We start from the raw sequence: 20882 nt of genomic DNA, 5'->3' as shown, positions 1-20882 counted from the left end.
TCCCCAGGAAATGATGCGTTTCCTGACTTATGAAACACTGAGCTAAGATTAGAGAGGCAGAAAAGGCAACTGGGAAAAACATTTACCCGTTAACTTCTGTGACACACCTTTTCCATAAAAATACAAGCACAAGCAGATATTTTAAAATAATCTTTTTAAAGAAGTAGTCTCTGACATTGACTGAAATGTGTTGTTGTAGACCACTGAATTTATTTCTTGGATTAAAAACTTTAAAAGTTCAGTATGTACATCTTATAAAATGTTATATCATAAGGGTACCATAAAGTTATATATTTTTTATTGGTAAAACCGATAATTCAAGTATAACTTCACAAGTTGCTCAACATTCCTCATTTAATTTTTTTTTATTATAGGTGTTCCCATAAACTTACTACTTTATTCTTGTATTACAACTTTATTCTCATTTTTCTTTCACTTTATTTTCATAACACTGTAACTGTATCACCATAATGTTATGACTTTATTCTCTTAATAAAAATAAATCTTATTAGGGCCAAACTATCGTATTAGAATATAATCTCAACAAATGGATTCCAAAGAATTTCACAAAAAGAGCAAAATGGTACCAAGAATAAAGCCTTGTGGAACGCCACATGTAAAGACCGAGAAAAGCTAATTCACCTGTTTTCTAAGCCTGTTAGAAAAAAAATCAACATTTTTTGGGGTTTAAATTTCTTCATTTAAACAATCCAACATATTGACATAGCAAAATTATAAACATGGAGATTAAATCTCAAAGGATTCCTAGAATGAAGTCTTGTGGAACTCCAAATGACCAACATTCATTTATTGGTCACAGAAACTCCTACTGAAAAATTGGATATGAACTGAATATGATTGATGGTTTGTAAAGAGATTAAATGTAAGATTCTGACTTACTGTAACTACTACAGCATTCAAGCCCAGAAGAACCAAAACAGAAGGATTTCATGAGTCAAAAATCAAACAGTAACTACAGAACTATGATGTCTTTTAAAGCTGCAGTGTGCAACTTATTTAAAAAATATGTTTTTTTTACATGTTTGTTAAATTACTATGTTGTGACAGTTTATGAGACAGATACTCTCCCTGAGCTGCTGTTTCATTCTGAAGAAATGTATCACTCTGACCAAAAACAACCAATCACAACCAGGGGGAGGGTCTTAGTGCTGTCAATGTCATGTACTTGTAAATATGCTAATGGCAGAGAAACACCTTAGTGTTACAGAAAAACCATTTATCCAATGTTATTGTTGGGCATGCCAACTAGCCTTAGCATTCAGTGGTGACACATGAAGGGTGATTGACAGCGATAAGCCCCGCCTCCTGGCTCTGATTGGTCGTTTCTAGGTACCACTGGGAGAAAGCAGAGAAACTCCTTTTTTCTTTTTTTACAGATCTGTCTCATAACGTTCTGTCACAGGATAACAGTTTCAACAAATATGTAGAAAATATTTTTATAAAAGTTACATACAGCTTTAAAAGCAGTGAAAAATGGCCAAACAAGGTTTAATTCTGTTAAATTGAGACTATCCTTTGAAACACAAACACTTAAGTTACCAAATCTTTTCTTTATTTGGTACAAGACTGGGATTTTGCTGACAGTAATTGCAAAAATACATTATTCATATACACCTCTAGTAAAAATCACACTATGGAAGACGTATCTAAAAATATACAGTAACAGCAGAATAAAAAACAATTTGCAGGAGGGGGAGAGAGAAGAGGAGGCGGGGGTTTATTTTACATGGTTACTGAGGAATGCTAACATATAACCGTGATGGGTTTCTCTTCCCTCAGTCTTTTGGTGCCAACATGTACCCAGAGATTGGATCAGATCGGTTCGGGTCAGAAGAGACAGTTCAAGCACTTGACGGCCTTGCTGCCGTAGTCCAGGCACTCTGGGCCGATGCACTGGCAGCAGGCGTTGTGAAACCAGCGGTACTTTGATCCGCCCATTGACTCACAGTACTGCTTGCACTGACGAATGGAGACGCAGTCGTCAAAGTAAACCACCGTGCACATTTTCTCTGGAAGGAAAGGAAGCAGGTTGAGTCACGGATTCAGCAAAACATGGTTCACAAGAACACATAATTACCTTTAGCCCTCAGTGTTTCTACTTTTACTTAATGGGTTTGCTGTAATTAAGTGAAGCCATGTGTTTTGGGTCTGTGTAATGAGTTAACTGCTGAGCTTTGTGGGAATGCTGTAACTTTATAGCAATGGTTTAAGAGTGAAACGCCAACAAATAGCAGCAAACTAAAACAAAAACATGAAAAAAACCAAAGCTCTGCATTATCACAGCTGGTCTAACAGAGTTTCTATAAAAACACTGAAAAACTAGGAGTGGTGGTGTGAACATACACAGAAGTATTTTAATATATAATTCTTTATTTATACAGGAAAATCTCTTAAGACTCAATACAAGCTACTTAACATTTATCATATCATAACTTAAACTTAAAATGGCTGACCTCCTTTTCCTCTAAGTTTGAAAATAAACTGGTATTAAAAACCAAAAACTCTGGATTGTTTGTTTACCATCTCTAACATTTTTTTGTCAATGATAAATTTGTCACCGATTGGCTGGCTGCCGCAACGCATTCTTTCGTCTGTTTTGATTGGTCTGGGCGAGTGGTGTCCAAACTTTAATTTAAACTACTGGTGTGCCACAAAATTAATTAAACTAAAACTGCAAAAATTTGTTTATTGCAATTATTATTTTTACTTTTACCTGCTCAACAATAAACCAATTTAATCAATATATTATTAAAGATTCAAGACATAAAAAGTGAAACTATTAAAGGCATTAACGGTATTAAAGGCAACAGTATTAAAGGTAGTTAGTTGCCTTATTAAAGGCAGTATTTATTTATGATTTGAGGCGGAGGGGCCACAAAAAAAAAAAAAAAAAAAAAAAAAAAAAATCAGTCCAGGTGTCAAATGGCCCTTGCCCCCTACTTTGGAAAATGAGGCGAGAAGGAACATGCTTTACCGTGAGGATCGATGCCGGTGTGGATGCTGTTCCCGGGCACCGACACGTTCTGCGGCTGGCTATTGAGCGACTCCAGGAAGGAAACCAGGTTCTCGTGGTGCGTGAACTCCTCCGCCACAGGGAAAGACACCACCATCATGTTGATGGGCGCATCGCCCTCCGTCAGGGCGCGGAACAGCGAGGGGATGGGGCGGTGCAGCTCCTCCACTGTGCTCTTGGAGGTGGCAGGAGAGTCGCTGTAGTTCTTGGGGTTACACATCCCTGACAAAGGGATACAGACGCGTCAGAGGAAACATTTCTGCCTCCAAGCTCTTGTACTTCCATTTGGGTCTCAACTGTTTCCAAGAAAAGTTACATTAGCACAGTTACCTAGCAACCCCAGCAGAGCTCCACCCGTTACCTAGCAACTCCATTGGAACTGGTCAGCTAGTTTTACTACTATATGCACTGTACAGCAGCTCTGAAAAAGACAAGAGTTTTGTTTTTGACTTGCCATCCAGAAACCACTTGCTGCATTCTCACAGGAGGCTCCACTGATGCTTTTCAAAGACGCATGGTTGTATAATTGCGAGTGCCAAAATATTTAATCAGATTAATCGCTCACTAACCTACCCTGGTCAGGGCAGCATTACACTCCCCTTTAAACTCAACGGGGTTGGTTTTGGAAAACCACAGCACTGTCAAAAAAAAAGTCTCATCTCAATTAAGGTCTGTTTAACAGTTCGTTTAATTTCAACACAGAAGCAAGTCCCCACATCCCCAGATACGATCTCCCAACCCTGTGCAACAAGTCCAAGTGAATTACAGCTAATGGGTAAATCATTTAATGGGGGACGGAGTTTGACAGAGGATTGGGATCAGAAACCGATGCTAAAAGCAGAGCCAGAGCAGCTGTTTTAGATAAAACACACTCATGGCTGCTCCACTCCCTCCCTGCGTTTTTTTAAATCCAAGCTCCTCCAACCAGCCTCCTCAATCCCCCTTCCCGCTCCTCTAAACACTCACACTTCAAAGCAGTCGCCGTTTGGCACAGATAACTTGCTGCAAGTGGAAAACGGACAGTGAAAAAGGGAAGAAAACATAAAGGAAGACAATGTATTTGCGCAGAGCGACAACATCTCCTTGGTGGGCTGTAAAAGCCCCGTCCAGGAGGAAAAACAGCGCTCCAACATCTGCGCTGCAGCAGCTGCCACAGCAGCAGAGCACGGCACTCAGATCCTTGTTCTTCTTTTCCACATGAAAGCGTTTTAATAAAGCCTCCATGTCAGCAAGCGGAGCAATATCTGTCAGTCAGAGCGGATCTGAGATCTGTGATCTCCAGAGTCAGAGGAGAAATGAATTCTTCTTCTTCTTAAATCATGTCTGTGTCTGCAATCTGATCTTTGAATTTTTTGTGCAAAGTAAGTTAAAGACATCTACAGACATGCCATTAGAAGTGAGTAGATTACCCAAAAGTCGTACTAAAGTAAAAGCAGCACTTTTTCTCAAATAATTAAGTAAAAAGTGGCCCTTCAAAACATTGCTAAAAAGGTAGGCCTATTTGGTAAAACAAAACGTTTACTCAGATACTGAGTTACTGATCAAATATCAAATATTTAAAAATTACATAATCAGATGGACCAAAATATAAAATTAAGTGGAAATTTGGTATTTGAAGGACAACGGATGGATTTGTCAAAATTTGTGTATTTATAATTTGAATTTATTTTGTCCAGAAGTTGTTTCTCCAGACATTTATTGGTGTGTTCAGTTCTGTTATGCTGCTATTGGCAGTTGGTGGTTACCATAGCAACAAGTAACTGACAGCTCCTCCCCCTTTTTCTGTTGCTAAATGTATGTATTAGGATCAGCTCTGCGTTTTCTTTATAAATATTATATTTTAGACACATTTAATCATATACAGTGTTTCATGAGTAATTTTGCTATGTTTCTGATATGTTTAACTGTTTTCATCATTAATGTTGTGCGGCTTAGCTTTGTTTAATTTTACAACCGTTAGCTGCTGCTAACTGCTCATTGGGAGCCATTGTAGTTTGTTTGGGGTTAGTTATTGTATTTTATTGAAACTGTAGGGGCAGAAACGGATGGAGTGACGTTAACCACCAATCTGATTTCCTCTTTTGTTAGAATAAATTGAGTGAACCCGTATGTCGTGAATCCACTGAGGTGAACAGCGAATACACGCATCGGCTGCACCTACCAACGCAGTCACAGCACTCCTCCCACAGGTTTCCCAGACAGAGCATGCAGTCTTTGCAGCAGGAGCAGTTTCCATCAGAGGGACGGCACTGGCACAGCTCCTGCAGGGAATGCATGGAAACACGCATGAGAAAAAGAAAACACACACACAACATGCTTAGGAACAACATGTAGACCTCAAGATGCATTTCTGCTTCAAAGCAATGAAACTTAAGTACGACGCAGAATTAGGCTAAGAAAAAAACGAAAAATACATAAAATAAATAGTCATAATATGATAAACTCGTAATATGATAATAAAGTTGTAATATTACGATAATAAAGTCGTAATATTAAGATAAAGTCATTACATGAATAACGTATTACTAGAATAAAGTCGGAATATTACGATAATAAAGTCGGAATATTAAGATAAAGTCATAATACTACATGAATAAAGTCGTAATATTACTAGAATAAAGTTATATTGGCAGAATAAAATTCATATAAGCATCATATTACCAGTAGCATCCAGACAGATGTGTTAATAGATTACTTTGTTATTTCTAAAACAAATACCAAAGTGTAACTTCACTCAACATTCTTCAACCCTCTGCAGTTTAAACCACTTTTTATCATAATATCAACTTTATTCTGGTCATTTTCGTTATTCTCATAAATAATATATTTTTCTTAACCTGACCCCAACACTCTGTCTTAAGAATGTCTGAGGTGAGATTTAGACATAGAAATAAATAAACATATATTTGGTGAAAAATGTCAGCTTTAAAATGTTTTTTGATATTTCCAGACTCTGAGGTGCAGAGAGAGGAGGCAGCATGTGGCCAAGCTCTTCAAACAGGAAGCCTGTCATTAAACCAGCAACAGGAAGGACAACCACTGGTTTACTTCCAGTACAGTAACTATTACTGGACTAAAAAAAAAAAAACAGTGACTTGACTGGGAAAGGATAACATCGTATTAAATCGAGAAATTTTACCTGAAGTGCACAAAGTTAGTGTGTGTGCTTAACTACATATTAGCCTACAAAATTCAACTGTGTCATGTTCTCTTGTGTTTATTATAATAATATGACTTTATTCTGGTAATATTTTCATATTACAACTTTATTCTCACAGTATGACTATTTCTATATTATTTTGACTTTATTCTCATGATTTTTTTCTCGTAATATAATAAACTTATTTTTGTATTACTGCAACTTTATTCTCATAAAGGTTTTAAAAACCTTTTTGCAATAAATAAAATAAATGTTATGGCTTTATTTTCATAATACAATCACTTTATTCTTAAGAAATTTATAAAATTTACCTTAAATGCACAAAGTAAGCATATGTGCTTCACAACATTAGGCTACAAAATTCAAGTGCATTATGTTCTCAAATCTTAGTTTTGTTTTATTTCTGTCACTTCCTGGAGTATTTTTACTCATTGATTGTGATTGGTTCTTTTTTATTGAAGGAACATTCTGATTGAATGAAAACAATCCGTCATTTGCTGGAGGTGTCGTTCATTTACATACGCATTAATTTAAAAACATAAAAAAACATGAAGTTTCACACATTTTTGATACGTTTGGTGTTCCATACATGAGGAGCAGCAATGTTAGGGCAGAGTGTGACAGACGCAAATTTGGCTATCAAATGTGAGATATAAACGCTCAACACCAGAAATTGTTCATTTACATAAATATATGCGCTCAGATCCATTTCACTGCAGACTCCGACTGGTGGTAAACAACGGCACAGAAATTAAGTTTTTGATAAAAACTGCATTAAAATGCTCATGAAAGCAACAGTAATCTGGATGAGACGTCTTATCTATATGAGAACGTGAGACGCAGATGATGGTAAATCAGGAAAACATGAGCAGAAACAGCTTTTCCACAGCAGGTCCTGACACGTTCGCCGTCATGTTTGCTCAGGTCTGTCTTCTCTAAGGCGACGCAGAAGAAAATGAGGCTCAGAGCGACGCATTCAGGACTCTTTTCAGGATTAAGTGCTGTTTATTATGATATTAATCTGACTGCAGTGGAAAATAAAGAAACAAACATGTTTTCTATGTTCTATAAAAGTGTCTCTTCTAAGAGGAATATGTATTCCTGATTTATTAACAATATACTCATGCATGTAGACGCCTTTCAGCTTACAGTTTATTAAATATATGGATTTTTTCCTTCATGTGCCGTAGGGATCTCAGCAGTTTACTCTGTTGACTTTATTCTATACTTTATCATACAACTTTATTCTCGTAGTCTGTCTTTATTCTCATATTATGACTTTATTGTATTATTACAACCTTATGAATATATTATAACAACTATGTTCTCTGAATGGCTTCATTCTTGTATTATTTCAACTTCATTCTGATAATTTGACTTTATTCTAAAACTATCAACATTTTATTGCCATATTTATTGACTTTATTCTCATATTATAATTTTATTCTCTGAATGTCTTGATTATTGTATAATTTTGACTTTATTCCTGTAATGTGACTTTATTCTGTTATTACAACTTTATTGTCATGTTATGATTTTGTTCCCATATTACAACTTTATTCTCAAAATATTTCAAATTTATTCTCGTAATATGACTTCGTTCTAGTGTTATTACAACCTTATTTTCATGTTATTACAACTTTATTCTCAATTTAATGGCTTTAATTTTGTATTAATATGACTTTGTTCTCATATTCTGATTTTATTCTCTTATTACAAATTTACCATAATATAATCACTTTATTCTGTTTTATTCAGCTTTATTCTCTGAATAAGGTGATTGTTGTATTATTTCAACTTTATCATAATATGACTATCCTATGATTATTACAACTTTATTTACACATTACTACAACTATTCTAGTACATCTTTATTCTCATTATTACAACTGTATTCTGGTAACATTATGACTTTTTTCTTGTAAATAAGTTTAACAAATTCAAAAATTGTAGTCAAGAGCTAATACTGTATTGTACTTTGTATATACTGTATATATAAAAAAACAATATCACACAGAGAAGTTTTCCGTTTAAAGTGACGAAGCCTGAAAAAGTTGGCGGTGTGAACACATTTGTGACCGACAGATTAAAATCCGTTTATTAGCTCTGCAGCTGCAGTCCTTCATGAGGCAACAGCTCCTGAGTTTTGCTCCGTTTTACCTCATTAGTCACATTGCATTAATGTAACCTGTTAAACCCAGAAACTCAACAACAGAGGTGCAGATGGCGAGATTTTCATGACTCACACAGCCACAAAAGCCACTTTGAAACGTCCATTTAAACTTTCAGGCCAAGTCACATATATGTTAAATACAACAGAAGTAAATCTTAAATTAAAGGTAGGTGATGAATTGGACTAAACAAGCGGCCTGTTTTGTAGGCTAATGAGAAGAAAAAGTTTCCAGTTTGAGACACAGCGCTTCTAGAAATTTCTACAGGAATCAGAGAACAAACGTCATTTCACTTCGGAGTGGTTCAGCTTTGAAGGAGACAAAAGTAAAACCTTGTTGGTGGGATTAAACGGCTCCTTTTTTCCTCCCTCCCGACTCGGAGCAGGGAGCACATTCCTCCACGTCAAGGTCACGACAATAATGGGGGAGGAACGGGAGGAGAGAGGGGGGCAAGAAAACACCTGGAGAGCAGAGCGGAGCAGAAAGTTCCCCCCTAACTTTCCTCCTGCCTTTCTCCGTCGTTTTGTTTTGCTCTCCTTTCCTTTCCATGTTTTTACTCAGCACAGCTTCCCTCTCATCCTTTCAGGAACCGTCTCCTCCGTGTAAACACCCTCAGCGATGATAAAAGACTCAGAAATGACTCAGCAGCGAGGGATTTTAAAAAAAACACACACAGCTCGCATAATCATTGGCTCTCTGCTCCTAAACCTCCGATCAAGACCCAATCCCTCCGCTAATTATACCTCTTGAAGGTGGCGTTGTAAAAAATAAAACTACACAGCACGCAAAGCCACGTTTTATTAACCAGAAATGCTCCCCATTTTCTAAGAAAAAACGACATGGAGGCTCTGCTAACATAGACTAGCTTAGAGCTTTAGCCATCAGGATAAAGTTAGCAACAAGCAACTTCGCTAGCAAATAAAATAAATAAAAACAAACCTAACGTGTATATTTATAGAAAAAGTGTTTTTATTTTGAAAAGAGTCAAGTGAAAACCAAGTACGCCCCCTGCTGCTTCTGTTGGCGTTAAGAGGAAAATACTAGCTAAGTGCTGCTAATTAAATACATCTGTAAAAAATTTAGTTATGTCAGTTTGAAGCATAAAAAGATGTGTTAAAATCATTCCTAAATTTGAATCTGGAAATAACGAGACCAAAACTTAAATAAATTTAAAGCGCTTATCAAGATCTGAACCCTTTGCTAATTAAAGGTGGCGTAAGATATAAAACTACATACACAGCACACAAAGCCACGTTTTATTAATCAGAAATACTCATTTTCTAAAAATTGAGACATAGAAGCATTAGAAATGCATTCAAGCTTAGGGCTTTAACCATTTATCACACCAACATTAGCAAGAAGCAACTCTGCTACAAAGCTAAGCCTAAATAAAAGAAATAAAAACAATGTTAAGCTGTTCATTTATAGAAAAAAATGTGGTCCCAATGGACCCCAACGCGTCCACTGGAGTTAAGAGGAGAGTACTAAGTGCTGCTAATCAAATCAATCAGGAAAAAAAGGAGTTTTGTCAGTTTGAAGCATTAGAAGGTAAAAGCATTTCTAAATTTGGATTTGGGAATCATGTCACACCAAAAGAACCAAAAACAACATTTAAAGTTCTGATCAAGACCTGATCCATTCGCTAATTATACTTAAGGTGGCATTGTAAAAACATAAAATAAAACTACACAGCGCAAGAAAACATTTCATTAATCAGAAATATTCCTTATTTTTCTAAAAAAATTAGAAATGGAGGCACTGCTAACACATCAGCCTAGTGTTAGCAAGAAGCAACTTCTCTAGCAAATAATGGAAATAAAGATAACAAAGGTGTTTATTTTTATTTTTAAAAAGTGTTCTCGATTTTAAATAGAGCCATGTGAAAAACCGTTTCATCTGTTTGCAGCCATTTTCATGTGCACATTTGTTTACACTGGACCATCCACTGTGAAAAAATTTAAAGTGACAAGACGCCCTAAAAGTAACTTAAAGTAGTCAGAAGTATCCAGACTAAAATTTGATTATCCAAGAATGACTGTGCAAAACATTTTACCAATCCTAACCTGCACAACAAAGCGTAATAGGTCACCTTTTGGGGGTTAAATACTTTTTTTCACACCATATTTCTGAAACCTTCACTATGTACAATAGCCATGGCAGCCATGTTGGATTTTAAACCAGGGAAAGTTGGGCGACTTTTCTAACTTGGAACGTAGAAATATTGACTCGTCTGTCGTCCTAAGTGCCATCCTGAGTTGAATTTATTTTTAAATTTGCAGGTTGTAACTTTAGGTTGAATATGTGTAGCTTGGATGATAACCATTTGAAAAATGAGCGAACAAGCTAGTCGGCACAAGCGGCGGTTGTTACCGTCCAACAGCAATTTCCATGCAGAGACAGATGAGGTTATCTTAAAAAGCTCTTATTTGGCTTCTCTTGCTCTCAAGTGGAAACCCAGCCATCAGTCAAAGCGCAGCCGCTGCAGAGAGCGGCGCGTTGGCAAGTGAACGTGCGTCTTCCTGAACGACTGTCAGAGGGCGAAATGCTTTGAAACCTGCTGCCCCACCCCACAACCCTGCTCAAGTTCCTAAAAGTACAACACACACACACACCTCCTGCTGACCTCCTCCAACCTCCCACCCTCGGGGGTTTTAGAGAATCCAGACAAATGAGTGGAGGTGGCAGCAGAGCGTGAAAAGCGAACTCCAGACAGCAGATCCAACTAATCACAAGCAACTCGGACCATCCAGAGCCTCTGCAGGCGGAGAAGTTTCTCCTTCACACACAGGCCGTCACTCTTGTCTCTGACAGCTCGCAAGTTAGTGTCAGCGAGGTCGCAAGAGCTGCAGAGCTCGTTACGATCATTGGAAAGAAGTCAACTGGAAGAGAAGAAGAGAGGAAGACTGCTGATGTGATGAAGAAATGGACCAGAGATGAACTCTTAGGCTGTTTTCGCATCCAATTGTTCGGTAGATTCGGTTCAAAAATTGCAACATTTGTAACCAAACTCTTGTAAAAACCAGTTACCCTCCTCGCCCGTAGGGGCGCTGCATCAAGAGCCACTAAAGGAAACAAAACGAAAACCTCAGAAGACATGAGCGCAACTCCCTGCTTCACAAAATGTAAACGAAAATGCAGAACAGTCAGATTTTTGTGGTAGTTGGATTTCTTTTTTGTCTAATGGAAAAGACAACAAGCCTTTTCTCTCGCTAGCGCTAGGCTAGCCTGTTTGTCTTAGTTGCATTTACCCAGAATGCCCTGTGCTGCGGTCCACTTCCTGTTTTTGGAGCGGTCTCCGGTCTGCTGGATGTTCAAACTCAGACCGATGTTTTTAGGCGAACCAAAGTTCGCTTTTTTGGTCTTCATCACAGTTTGATTGCGCATCGCATCTTCCCAAACAAACCAGACTTTCTGGACAAATGGCCCAGAGTTTTATGGGTGCATTCACACCAGTTGTGTTCTGTTCGGTTTAATCTAATTCTAGTTTGTTTGTGTAGAAAGTCCGGTTCGTTTGGGGAGGTGTGAATGCACAATCAAACTGCGATGTAGACCAAAAAAAAAAAAAAAAAGAACTCTAGTCACCTAAAAACCTCTTTCTTGGTTCGGTTGAAGTGAACTTTGATGCGGTTTAAATGCATATGTGGACGCAAGTGGACCGGAGACCACTCCAAAAGAAGGAAGTGGACAACAGTGTAAGGCATTCTGGGTAAATACAAGCAGAACAAATGCGATGCCAAAGCTAGCAGGAGAAATGGCTCAGGTCGCTAAAATCTGACTTTACTCCATTTTGTTTACATTTCCTGAAGAAGGAAGCTGCTTTCAGAGCCTTCTTTAGAGCTTTTATTTTCCTTCAGTGGTTCCTGTTGCATAAATTCGTTGCAGATTATTTCAGTCATTGATTAATTGCTGTTAATCTGATTAATCATTTCACCCTATATAAAAAAATCCTTTTTTCAGCAAATGAGCTTTTTCTCAGTCTATATACTCCAGTTATTGATTAATTGATTACTAAATTAGTTGACAATTATTTCAATAATTGTTTAAACGTGATTAATCGTTACAGCCTTGTATAAAATTTTCCTCTGGCATCAGACAGGATGATGTTAGAAAAGGGAAATTTTCCATGATTCAGAGGAACAAGCAGGACTTTAATTTAAAAAGCAGTTCAGGTGGAGTTCAGACATCTAAGCATTTCTGCTCCAACCCGACTTCCCTCCATCTTATCCGAGGAAGTGAGCTGCATTCCTGACTGCAGACGGCAGCTGAAGCTTCTTCTTGGCTCACACACCGTTCACGTCGACAGAATCAAAAATCCTGGCTGCGTTTTGCTGCTTTTATCTGCTCAGAAGATCAGCACCGATTGCATCATCCGGCCGAGATCCCAACCCCACAATCATCCCTCCGTTTCCCTCGCGATCTGTGGCCAGGATTTAAGGATTCACCTGAATGAGGCACTTGCTGACATCGCTGGCGCAGAGGGCTTTGTTGCAGCCGGAGGTCAGCGAGAGTCCGGCCAGGAGGAAGAGCAGCGCTGCCGTGGCGGGGAGGATCAGCTGAGCGGACCTCATCCTGACGGTCTCACCAGCGCGGGACGGGAAAACGCCTTGAAGCACAAAGAGCATCAGCAACAACGTTTTTATTCAGGTTTTGATTCCAAAGCAGCCAAAAAAAAATTGAAAAACTTTCATCAAGTTTGAAGAAATCAAATTTAAAACTGACGATTAATCGATTACTGAATTACTAATCAATTAATTGTTAATTGGCATATATGGGCTCGAAAAAGGCAATTTGGTGGGAAACAAAAAGATTAACTGAGATTAATCATCTATTTAAAATTCTCAACTAATTTAGCAATCAAATAACTGGAGTATAAAGACTCAACAAAAGGCAGGACGTTTTACAGATGGCTGAAACGATTAATCGTGATTAATCAATTAAAATAATCGTCAACTAATTTAGTAATCAATTAACCATTAACTGGACTATACAGACTTCAAAAATAGCCCACCTGCTAAAGGAACAATCCATTCAGAGCAGAAAACTGTACAAAAATAAACACATTTCACATTTAAGATAAAAACAAATCTGATTTATTTGTAAATCTGTTTTACCCAAAACACCTTAAGAGGTACTTTTAACTCCTGTTAAGCATCTTTTCCTATCCAGTTATCACTTTACCACATTACTGAAAGTATTTTTTGTTGTTATGTTATTGCATTTTAGGCAAGAAATTTTTAGTTTTTCTGATTTAAAAATGTAACTGAATTCTTTGTTTATTTGCATATTTTTAATGTGTTTTTAATGTTGCATAAAAAAGCTTAAGTGGTTAAATGGAAAAATATATTTTTCTTTTCATCTTTGTTTAAACTGGTGACTTAAATTCTTACAATAACGGCCTGATTAATCAATTAATCGTTAGAATAACTGAATTATAAAAACCTTAAAGCTCCGATTCTTTACGTTTTATTAGCCAAAGTTACTAAAAGTCGTTGTAGGAGGTCAAAGAGGTCGCAGATCCCTGATCTGGGTTTTATGCAGCGATGCACCAATTACAGTTTTCTGATCGATTACCGATTTTTAAAAAGCCTGTCCTGCAGCTCCTGCAGCTGTGAGAAGCCGACTCTCCACCCACGTCAAAAAGTCCAGCAAATAGCGTGAATGGTTAGTGCTGCGTTTGTGCGGTTTTGGTTTCTGAGATATTAAAAATAATTTTTTAGGTCATCCAGAGTTCACCATCCACCCCTATATTGCTCAAAAAAAAAACTAAGGTGGGCTAGCTCGTTAGTGCAGGTTTGTGCCGTTTAAACTGTCGTTTGTGCAGCTTTCCCTTGTGAGATATTAAAAGTTATAATTTTGACCGATGACGTCACCAGCCTCCCCAAATTTGCTCCAAACATCAACATTTTTGCTTTACCGCTGTTACGTCGCCGCCACCAACTGGATAATATTATACAAATGACTAAATCTGATTTTACCTTATTTGGTGCTTTCAGAGTTTAAGATTCAGCCGATCACATTCACCCAATTAGGGTGAATTTTACTATAACTGTACTGATTATGCCACAATTTATACTATAATCCCTTTTCTACAAAAATATAGCAATCTCAATTGCATAAAAACGACACGGAAAACAAGACTTACGTGACGGGAATGTGCTGGAAGACAATCAACGAAGAACTAAAACAGGAAGTACAGCCTGCAGCAGGTGAAATTAATTGTCCCTAATTGGGTGAATGTGATTGGCTGAATCTTAAACTCTGAAAGCACCAAATAAGGTAAAATCAGATTTAATCATTTGTATAACATAATCCTTGGGTGACATTGTGGTCCACATTATATTCAAGTTGGTGGCGGCGACGTAACAGCGGTAACGCAAAACTGTTGACGTTTGGAGCAAAATGGGGGCGGCTGGTGACGTCATCGGCCAAAATTATAACTTTTAATATCTCAAAAACGAAAGTTGCACATACGAAAATTTTAACGCCACAAACCTGCACAAACGGAGCTCTAACCATTCAGACGATTTGATGGATTTTTTGACGAGGGTGGGGTGTCAGCTTCACACAGCTCTGACCTGCCGATTTTGCAGAGGAAGATTGTCTTCACATGTAAGAATCACAGATTCCCAAAATTAATTAAGATTTATTGCTGCAACCTCAGTTTTGTGGGAAATAGGCTTTAAGATGGGCATCAGGAATCCTGGCTGCAGTAGGAGAAACAACAAAACATGACGAAAGTTCTCTGCCAAATATTTAACCTTTTAGGCAAAATCAATCAAGGAGGCTCAAAGTGCTTCACATCATAAAAACAGAAAAATAAAAAGTAATAAAACCATCATACAGTCACCAGAAAGAAAAAAAACATTAGATTTTGTCGAGTGTCATCATCGAAATCGTCAAAGTTCCAGTGATTGTTGTTCAAAAACAACTCAGAGTTTCAGCTGCTGCACTGTGAAGCACGGCGGTGGCAGCATCATACTGTGGGGATGTTTTCCATTAGCAATCGTTTGAACAATATATCTGGAACACCGGTTTAGGTCAGAGCGTCTTCACGAAGTAGAATGGTCTAGTCAAAGCTCGACAGAGAATCTGGCTGAGCTTAAAGTTGATAACTCTGCTGCGCTGAAATCAAAACATGCCACTTTTTAAAAAATATTTTAAATTTACTTTTCGATTACTCACTACTTCCTGTTGATCTATGACAGAAAACCAAAAGTTAAATGGATTAAAGTTACATGAAATCATTTGAATCAAGTATCTGGAACACCAAAGGTTTGCGTCAAAGCGTCTTCACAAGGTAGAATGGCCCAGTCAAAGTTCAACAGGAAATCTGGCTGAGCTTAAATTCACAAAAAACAAGTCATTTTTGTTTTTCAGATTCTCCAAAACATGAAACATTAAAAAAAAAAAAAACTTTAAAACTTTGCATTGATTTGTCAGAAAAACAAAAATGGATTAAAGTTACATGAAATCATTTGAATCAGGAATCTAAAACAGCTGGTTTAAGTCAAAGCGTCTTCAGGAGTTAGAATGGTCTAGTCAAAGTATGATAGGCTGAGCGTAAGTTCACAAGAACAGATTTGCTTTAAGATTATTCCCTACTTTGCGTTGATGTGTCGCAGAAAAACCAAAGTTAAATGGATTAAAGTTGGCGGACGTAAACAGAAACATTTTATTCCAGTTGCTTCTGAAACGCTCAGTTTGTTTCAGGTCGAAACTCTTTTCTCTCTGCGCCGCTGACCAGACTTTAAATGTGAAAAGGTGGAGCAGCGGGAGCTGATTGTCCTGTAAATTTGGAGGAAATCACTGCTAAACTCTGATTTCTGTAGATGGAGAGAGAAGAAAAGGCCCGCAGTCTCATTCAAAGCCAGCGCTGCTTTTTTTTTCTTTTTAAGGAATAACAATATGCGCAACACATCTGGCAACATCAGCTGCCTGCATCCATTTTCTGACTGTGCGTGTGTGTGCGTGTGTTGCACTTTCACACACACTCCACTCTGTTTTTTTACATACATCGTCTCCACTTCACATGACGAAGAGAAAACATGTGAGGGACATTAGCTCCCTCATTCCTGAGCGCCTTTCTGCTTTTTCTTCTCCTCCTCTCTCTCTTTTTCTCTCCCCCTCTCTCTCTTTTTTTTAAGTTTCACTCGCACGCAAGCGCAGCAGTACCGATTAAAAAGGTGTTTAAACTCACCTGAACGCAGTCGATAAGCTTCCAGGTTGGGTTTTTAGTAAGAGGCGGAGGTGGTTTTCTCTTTGAACTCCTCCGGGATGGTGATCCGCCGCCGCTCCGGTGTCCACTGTGTCCAGAGGGCGTCAGTCTCTCCGCAGCACAAAGCGGCAGGCAGTCGGGCGCCTTAAAGGCACACGCTCCATTTTCAAAGCGAAGCCTCAGCGGAGAGAAAACACCGGCGCCCGAGGTCAAACAGATCCCAAATCAGCGCACCGAGACTCGGATTCAGAGCAGAGCGGATCAAGAAGAAGAAGGAAAAAAAAAAAAAAAAACATGCGTAAAAGCGCTGCGTAAATCCAACACGTGAGCGGGCTGGCTCAGGTTGCGTTTTGTATCTTCTTCTCCTCCCAGTTTGCGGGTCCTTTGTCTCCTCTCCTGTCGGCGGCGCGTTGGGTGCGCCTCGTCAGGTGAGGAAGCCGATCGGGCGCCCCGCTGGGCGGCTTGTTCATAGGGCGATGCGCCGCTGCAGCTCCACAGGTGTTCAGCTGCAGCGGGAAACTGCAGCTTTAAACTGATAACAACACGACGTGACAAGAAAAACACACAAAACACCTCCTAAAGTGTTTTGTGTTGTCTAAATGGACACATGGTATAGATTTAGACAATAAAATAAAATCACTTTTAGAACAAAATTATTTATGATCAGCGTAACCAAAAATTGTGCTGAAGTAACAATAGCCACTACTTTAACATATTTACTCGAGTAAAAGTAGAAAGTAGTCCAACAAGTTACTCGAGTAAGAGGGGAAAAAAAGTATTTGGTAAAAAGCTACTCAAGTGCGTAACTGATCAAATTATCAATCATTTAATATTTAAAAATTACATCAGACGGACCAAAATATAAAGTGGAAATTTTGGTATATTTAGGATGAAAATGACAATAATTCATATAAATAATAATAAAATAACTAAATCAGGCTAAAGAAAAAATTCCAAATTTTTTTTTCAATAAAAAAAACCCAAACTCAATATATTATATATCTTCAAAATTATATAGATATAGCTTTGTGTATTTATATATATAGATCTATCTAAATATATGTCTATATTTGTATACATATCTGTGGCCTCCATCAGCAATTTGCATTGCTGCCTGCAGTGCCCCCTCCTGGCAGATCAGAGTACTGCATACACACAATAATAAAATAAAATAATTATGCAGGTGAATCAACTTAAAAAAAATTCATCCAACACAAGATATAATTTCACAACAAATAAAATTTATTCAATTATATATTACAAATATGTACAAGTCATGTAACAAGTAAATATTAAAATAGACATTTTTTTAGAACTATCGTTCAAAAGGCATTATGTTGAAAAAATAGGATTTGTTGTGATCTCACGTCGAAACTGTAAAAGTGTTTGTTTTTTTTTTCTCTTCTTTTTTTTCTTGGAAGCCACAACAGACTTCGATGTGCGCGAGACACAATATGGACGACACAGGAGGACGCTCTGAGGCCGCCAGAAGAAAGAGACACGATGTTGGGGTGGAAAAGAAAAAATAAAAACAAAAAGACTAAAGAGAAAGAGCTGGAACACTTCAGTTAAAACCTCACGAATTTAAAGTCCACGGTACTTTAAGATAAAGAACATCGCAACGCATGCACAGCATTAAAACCGCCAAAGTCGAGGAAACACCAGCTGCGGCGTAAAGCTCCAGATGTGGAAGGAAGGGAGGAAGAAACGTTGGAAAAGAAAGAAAAGAACAACAACAACGAACGACGAGAACATCACAGACGAAGACCAGATAAAAAAACAAAACAAAACGACTTTGGTCCATTAAAACATCAGACGGAACGAGTTTACAATCAAAATATCTATTTTACTTTTTGTTTTTTTTACAGTTTAAAACAATAATTACATGACTATGTACAAATGCACATTTTCTTTTTTTATGTATAAAATAAGTTAAAAAATTAAGAGCACAGTCTGTACACAACGTATGAACACTTTGAAAACATTTGAAATCTTCACGGCCCGGTTCTGGTAAAAAAACAACAAAGCAAAACGAAAACCCGGCTGTAAGTGCTGCTGCGCGGCGTCGCCATGGCGACGCCTCATATGGGGGTCAGGTCGAAGTCGTCGTTGACCTCCACCAGCGGGATGTAGAACTCGGGGATCTCGAAGATGCTGGTGGACTTGTAGGTGGCCGGGTCCAGTTCCTGCAGCTTCAGCTGCCACTCCAGGCGCTGGACGGCGTTCAGCGCCGCCGCCTCGTGCTGCTGCCGCATCAGCAGGCAGGTCTGGGGGCACAGGACCAAACGGGTCAGAACCAGACGGGTCAGGACCAGACATCAGGACCAAACAGGTCAGGACCAAACGGGTCAGAACCAGACGGGTCAGAACCAGACGGGTCAGGACCAAACGGGTCAGAACCAGACGGGTCAGGACCAGACGGGTAAGGACCAAACATCAGGACCAGACGGGTGAAAACCAAATGGGTCAGGACCAAACATCAGGACCAGACGGGTCAGGACCAAACAGGTCAGAACCAAACGGGTCAGGATCAAACAAGTCAGGACCAGACGGGTCAGGACCAAACATCAGGACCAGACGGGTCAGGACCAGACGGGTCAGGACCAGACGGGTCAGGACCAAACAGGTCAGAACCAAACGGGTCAGGATCAAACAAGTCAGGACCAGACGGGTCAGGACCAAACATCAGGACCAGACGGGTCAGGACCAGACGGGTCAGGACCAAACGGGACAGGACCAAACGGGACAGGACCAAACGGGACAGGACCAAACGGGTCAGGATCAAACAAGTCAGGACCAGACGGGTCAGGACCAGACGGGTCAGGACCAAACATCAGGACCAGACGGGTCAGAACCAGACGGGTCAGGACCAGACGGGTCAGAACCAAACGGGTCAGAACCAAACGGGTCAGGACCAGACGGGTCAGGACCAAACATCAGGACCAGACGGGTCAGAACCAGACGGGTCAGGACCAGACGGGTGAAAACCAAATGGGTCAGGACCAGACGGGTCAGGACCAGACGGGTCAGAACCAAACGGGTCAGGATCAAACAAGTCAGGACCAGACGGGTCAGGACCAAACATCAGGACCAGACGGGTCAGAACCAGACGGGTCAGGACCAGATGGGTGAAAACCAAATGGGTCAGGACCAAACGGGTCAGGACCAGACGGGTCAGGACCAGACGGGTCAGAACCAAACATCAGGACCAGACGGGTCAGGACCAGACGGGTCAGGACCAGACGGGACAGGACCAAACAGGTCAGAACCAAACGGGTGAAAACCAAATGGGTCAGAACCAAACATCAGGACCAAACAAGTCAGAACCAAACGGGTCAGAACCAAAGATTAGGACCAGACAGACGGGTCAGGACCAAACAGGTCAGAACTAAACGGGTCAGAGCCAAACGGGTCAGAACCAGGTCTGAGAAACAAACCTGGTTTGGTTTCTTCCCTACGCTCAAACTTTGACCCTAAACTGATCGCTAAGGGCAACAAACTGCTGCAAGCTGCTGCAAGCTGCTGCAAATTGCTGCAAATTGCTGTAAACTGCTCCACCTCTATTAAACAGAAAACTTAATAAAATAGAAACTTTGGGATTCAAAGTGAAAATCAATCAGGACTATTGATACGTGACTATGTAATTTATTGGAAATTTATAGAAAAAAATTAAAAATATCTGAAAACTTCGAGATAAAAGAAAGAAGAGAAAGAAGGAAAGAAATATGTCGACTTCCTTCAGTCTGACCTTTGACCTTTCAGTTTTAATCAATCATTCAGTGAATAATGTGAAACTTCCAGCCCCTTATTGATCCCTGATCAATAAAAACCTTTATCAATCACCCTCCTCTTCCTCTGAAAAACATCCAAGATAAAAACCAGATCCATGAGCTTTTATTTTGAAAGTCTGACCTTGAGCTTGTCGAACTTGTCATCGACGTCCTGCAGCCAGGACATGAACTGCCGGGCGTTGAACCGATCCCTCACCGACGTTTTCCCGTCGTCGCCCTGGCAACGAAAACCCGACGGGTTCAAACCCAGAGCAGCAGGACAGAGGTCAGAGGTCAGAGCGAGGCTCACCTGGATGTCCTGAGGCATGTTGTAGACCTCGGCGTCCAGCAGGACGGTGCAGGCGCTGAACGGCAGCGTCTGGTTGGCTAGTGTTCTGGCGGCCCGGTAGTGGACCCGCAGCACTTCCTGCTCGTTGGAGACGATCAGCTTCTCCTGAAATGAGAGGGGCCAAGGGTCAGCTGGGGGTCAGCTGGGGGTCGTCAGGTCAACCCGGGTTACATTAATAAAGAT

The 20882-nt window shown here is 39.5% G+C and overlaps 2 protein-coding genes across 5 annotated transcripts in view; both read right to left on the bottom strand.

Moving 5' to 3' along the window:
* Nucleotides 1–1551: 1551 nt before the first annotated feature.
* Nucleotides 1552–16932, bottom strand: twsg1a (twisted gastrulation BMP signaling modulator 1a). Of its 3 annotated transcripts, none has more exons than XM_014993399.2 (5): nucleotides 16563–16932; nucleotides 12808–12968; nucleotides 5196–5295; nucleotides 2996–3256; nucleotides 1552–2030 (listed from the first exon to the last, which is right to left on the bottom strand). In XM_014993399.2, exons 2-5 carry the CDS (start codon nucleotides 12931–12933, stop codon nucleotides 1849–1851), a joined length of 669 nt encoding a protein of 222 aa, XP_014848885.2. In that variant the 5' UTR covers nucleotides 12934–12968; nucleotides 16563–16932; the 3' UTR covers nucleotides 1552–1848. The 3 variants fall into 3 exon arrangements, with proteins under 3 accessions (XP_014848885.2, XP_014848886.2, XP_014848887.2); XM_014993400.2 differs by lacking the exon at nucleotides 16563–16932 and adding an exon at nucleotides 14508–14589; XM_014993401.2 differs by lacking the exon at nucleotides 16563–16932 and adding an exon at nucleotides 14341–14442.
* An 869-nt stretch (nucleotides 16933–17801) lies between these two features.
* ankrd12 (ankyrin repeat domain 12) overlaps nucleotides 17802–20882 on the bottom strand; it is a 52955-nt gene continuing 49874 nt past the window's right edge. For both annotated transcript variants that reach the window (XM_014993396.2, XM_014993397.2), the window contains 3 exons: nucleotides 20661–20804; nucleotides 20493–20588; nucleotides 17802–18847 (listed from right to left, as the gene is read on the bottom strand). In XM_014993396.2, the coding sequence (XP_014848882.2) occupies nucleotides 18662–18847; nucleotides 20493–20588; nucleotides 20661–20804 (426 nt within the window). In that variant the 3' untranslated portion in view covers nucleotides 17802–18661. The remainder of the gene's footprint in view (nucleotides 18848–20492; nucleotides 20589–20660; nucleotides 20805–20882) is intronic.

Source organism: Poecilia mexicana, unplaced genomic scaffold, assembly GCF_051168715.1.
Source record: "Poecilia mexicana isolate PSO_F unplaced genomic scaffold, ASM5116871v1 scaffold_17, whole genome shotgun sequence".
In the NCBI taxonomy this organism is placed as follows: Eukaryota; Metazoa; Chordata; class Actinopteri; order Cyprinodontiformes; family Poeciliidae; genus Poecilia; species Poecilia mexicana.
Note: the sequence above shows the minus strand (reverse complement) of the source record. Positions and strands in the feature narration are given on the sequence as shown.

Excerpts from the sequence above, each read along its gene's own strand:
- twsg1a (XM_014993399.2), bottom strand. The coding sequence starts at position 12,933 with ATGAGGTCCGCTCAGCTGATCCTCCCCGCCACGGCAGCGCTGCTCTTC. Across the intron at positions 5,296-12,807 it reads TCAGCAAGTGCCTCATTCAG|GAGCTGTGCCAGTGCCGTCC; the intron begins GTGAATCCTTAA and ends CATTCCCTGCAG. Across the intron at positions 3,257-5,195 it reads GGAGTGCTGTGACTGCGTTG|GGATGTGTAACCCCAAGAAC; the intron begins GTAGGTGCAGCC and ends TCCCTTTGTCAG.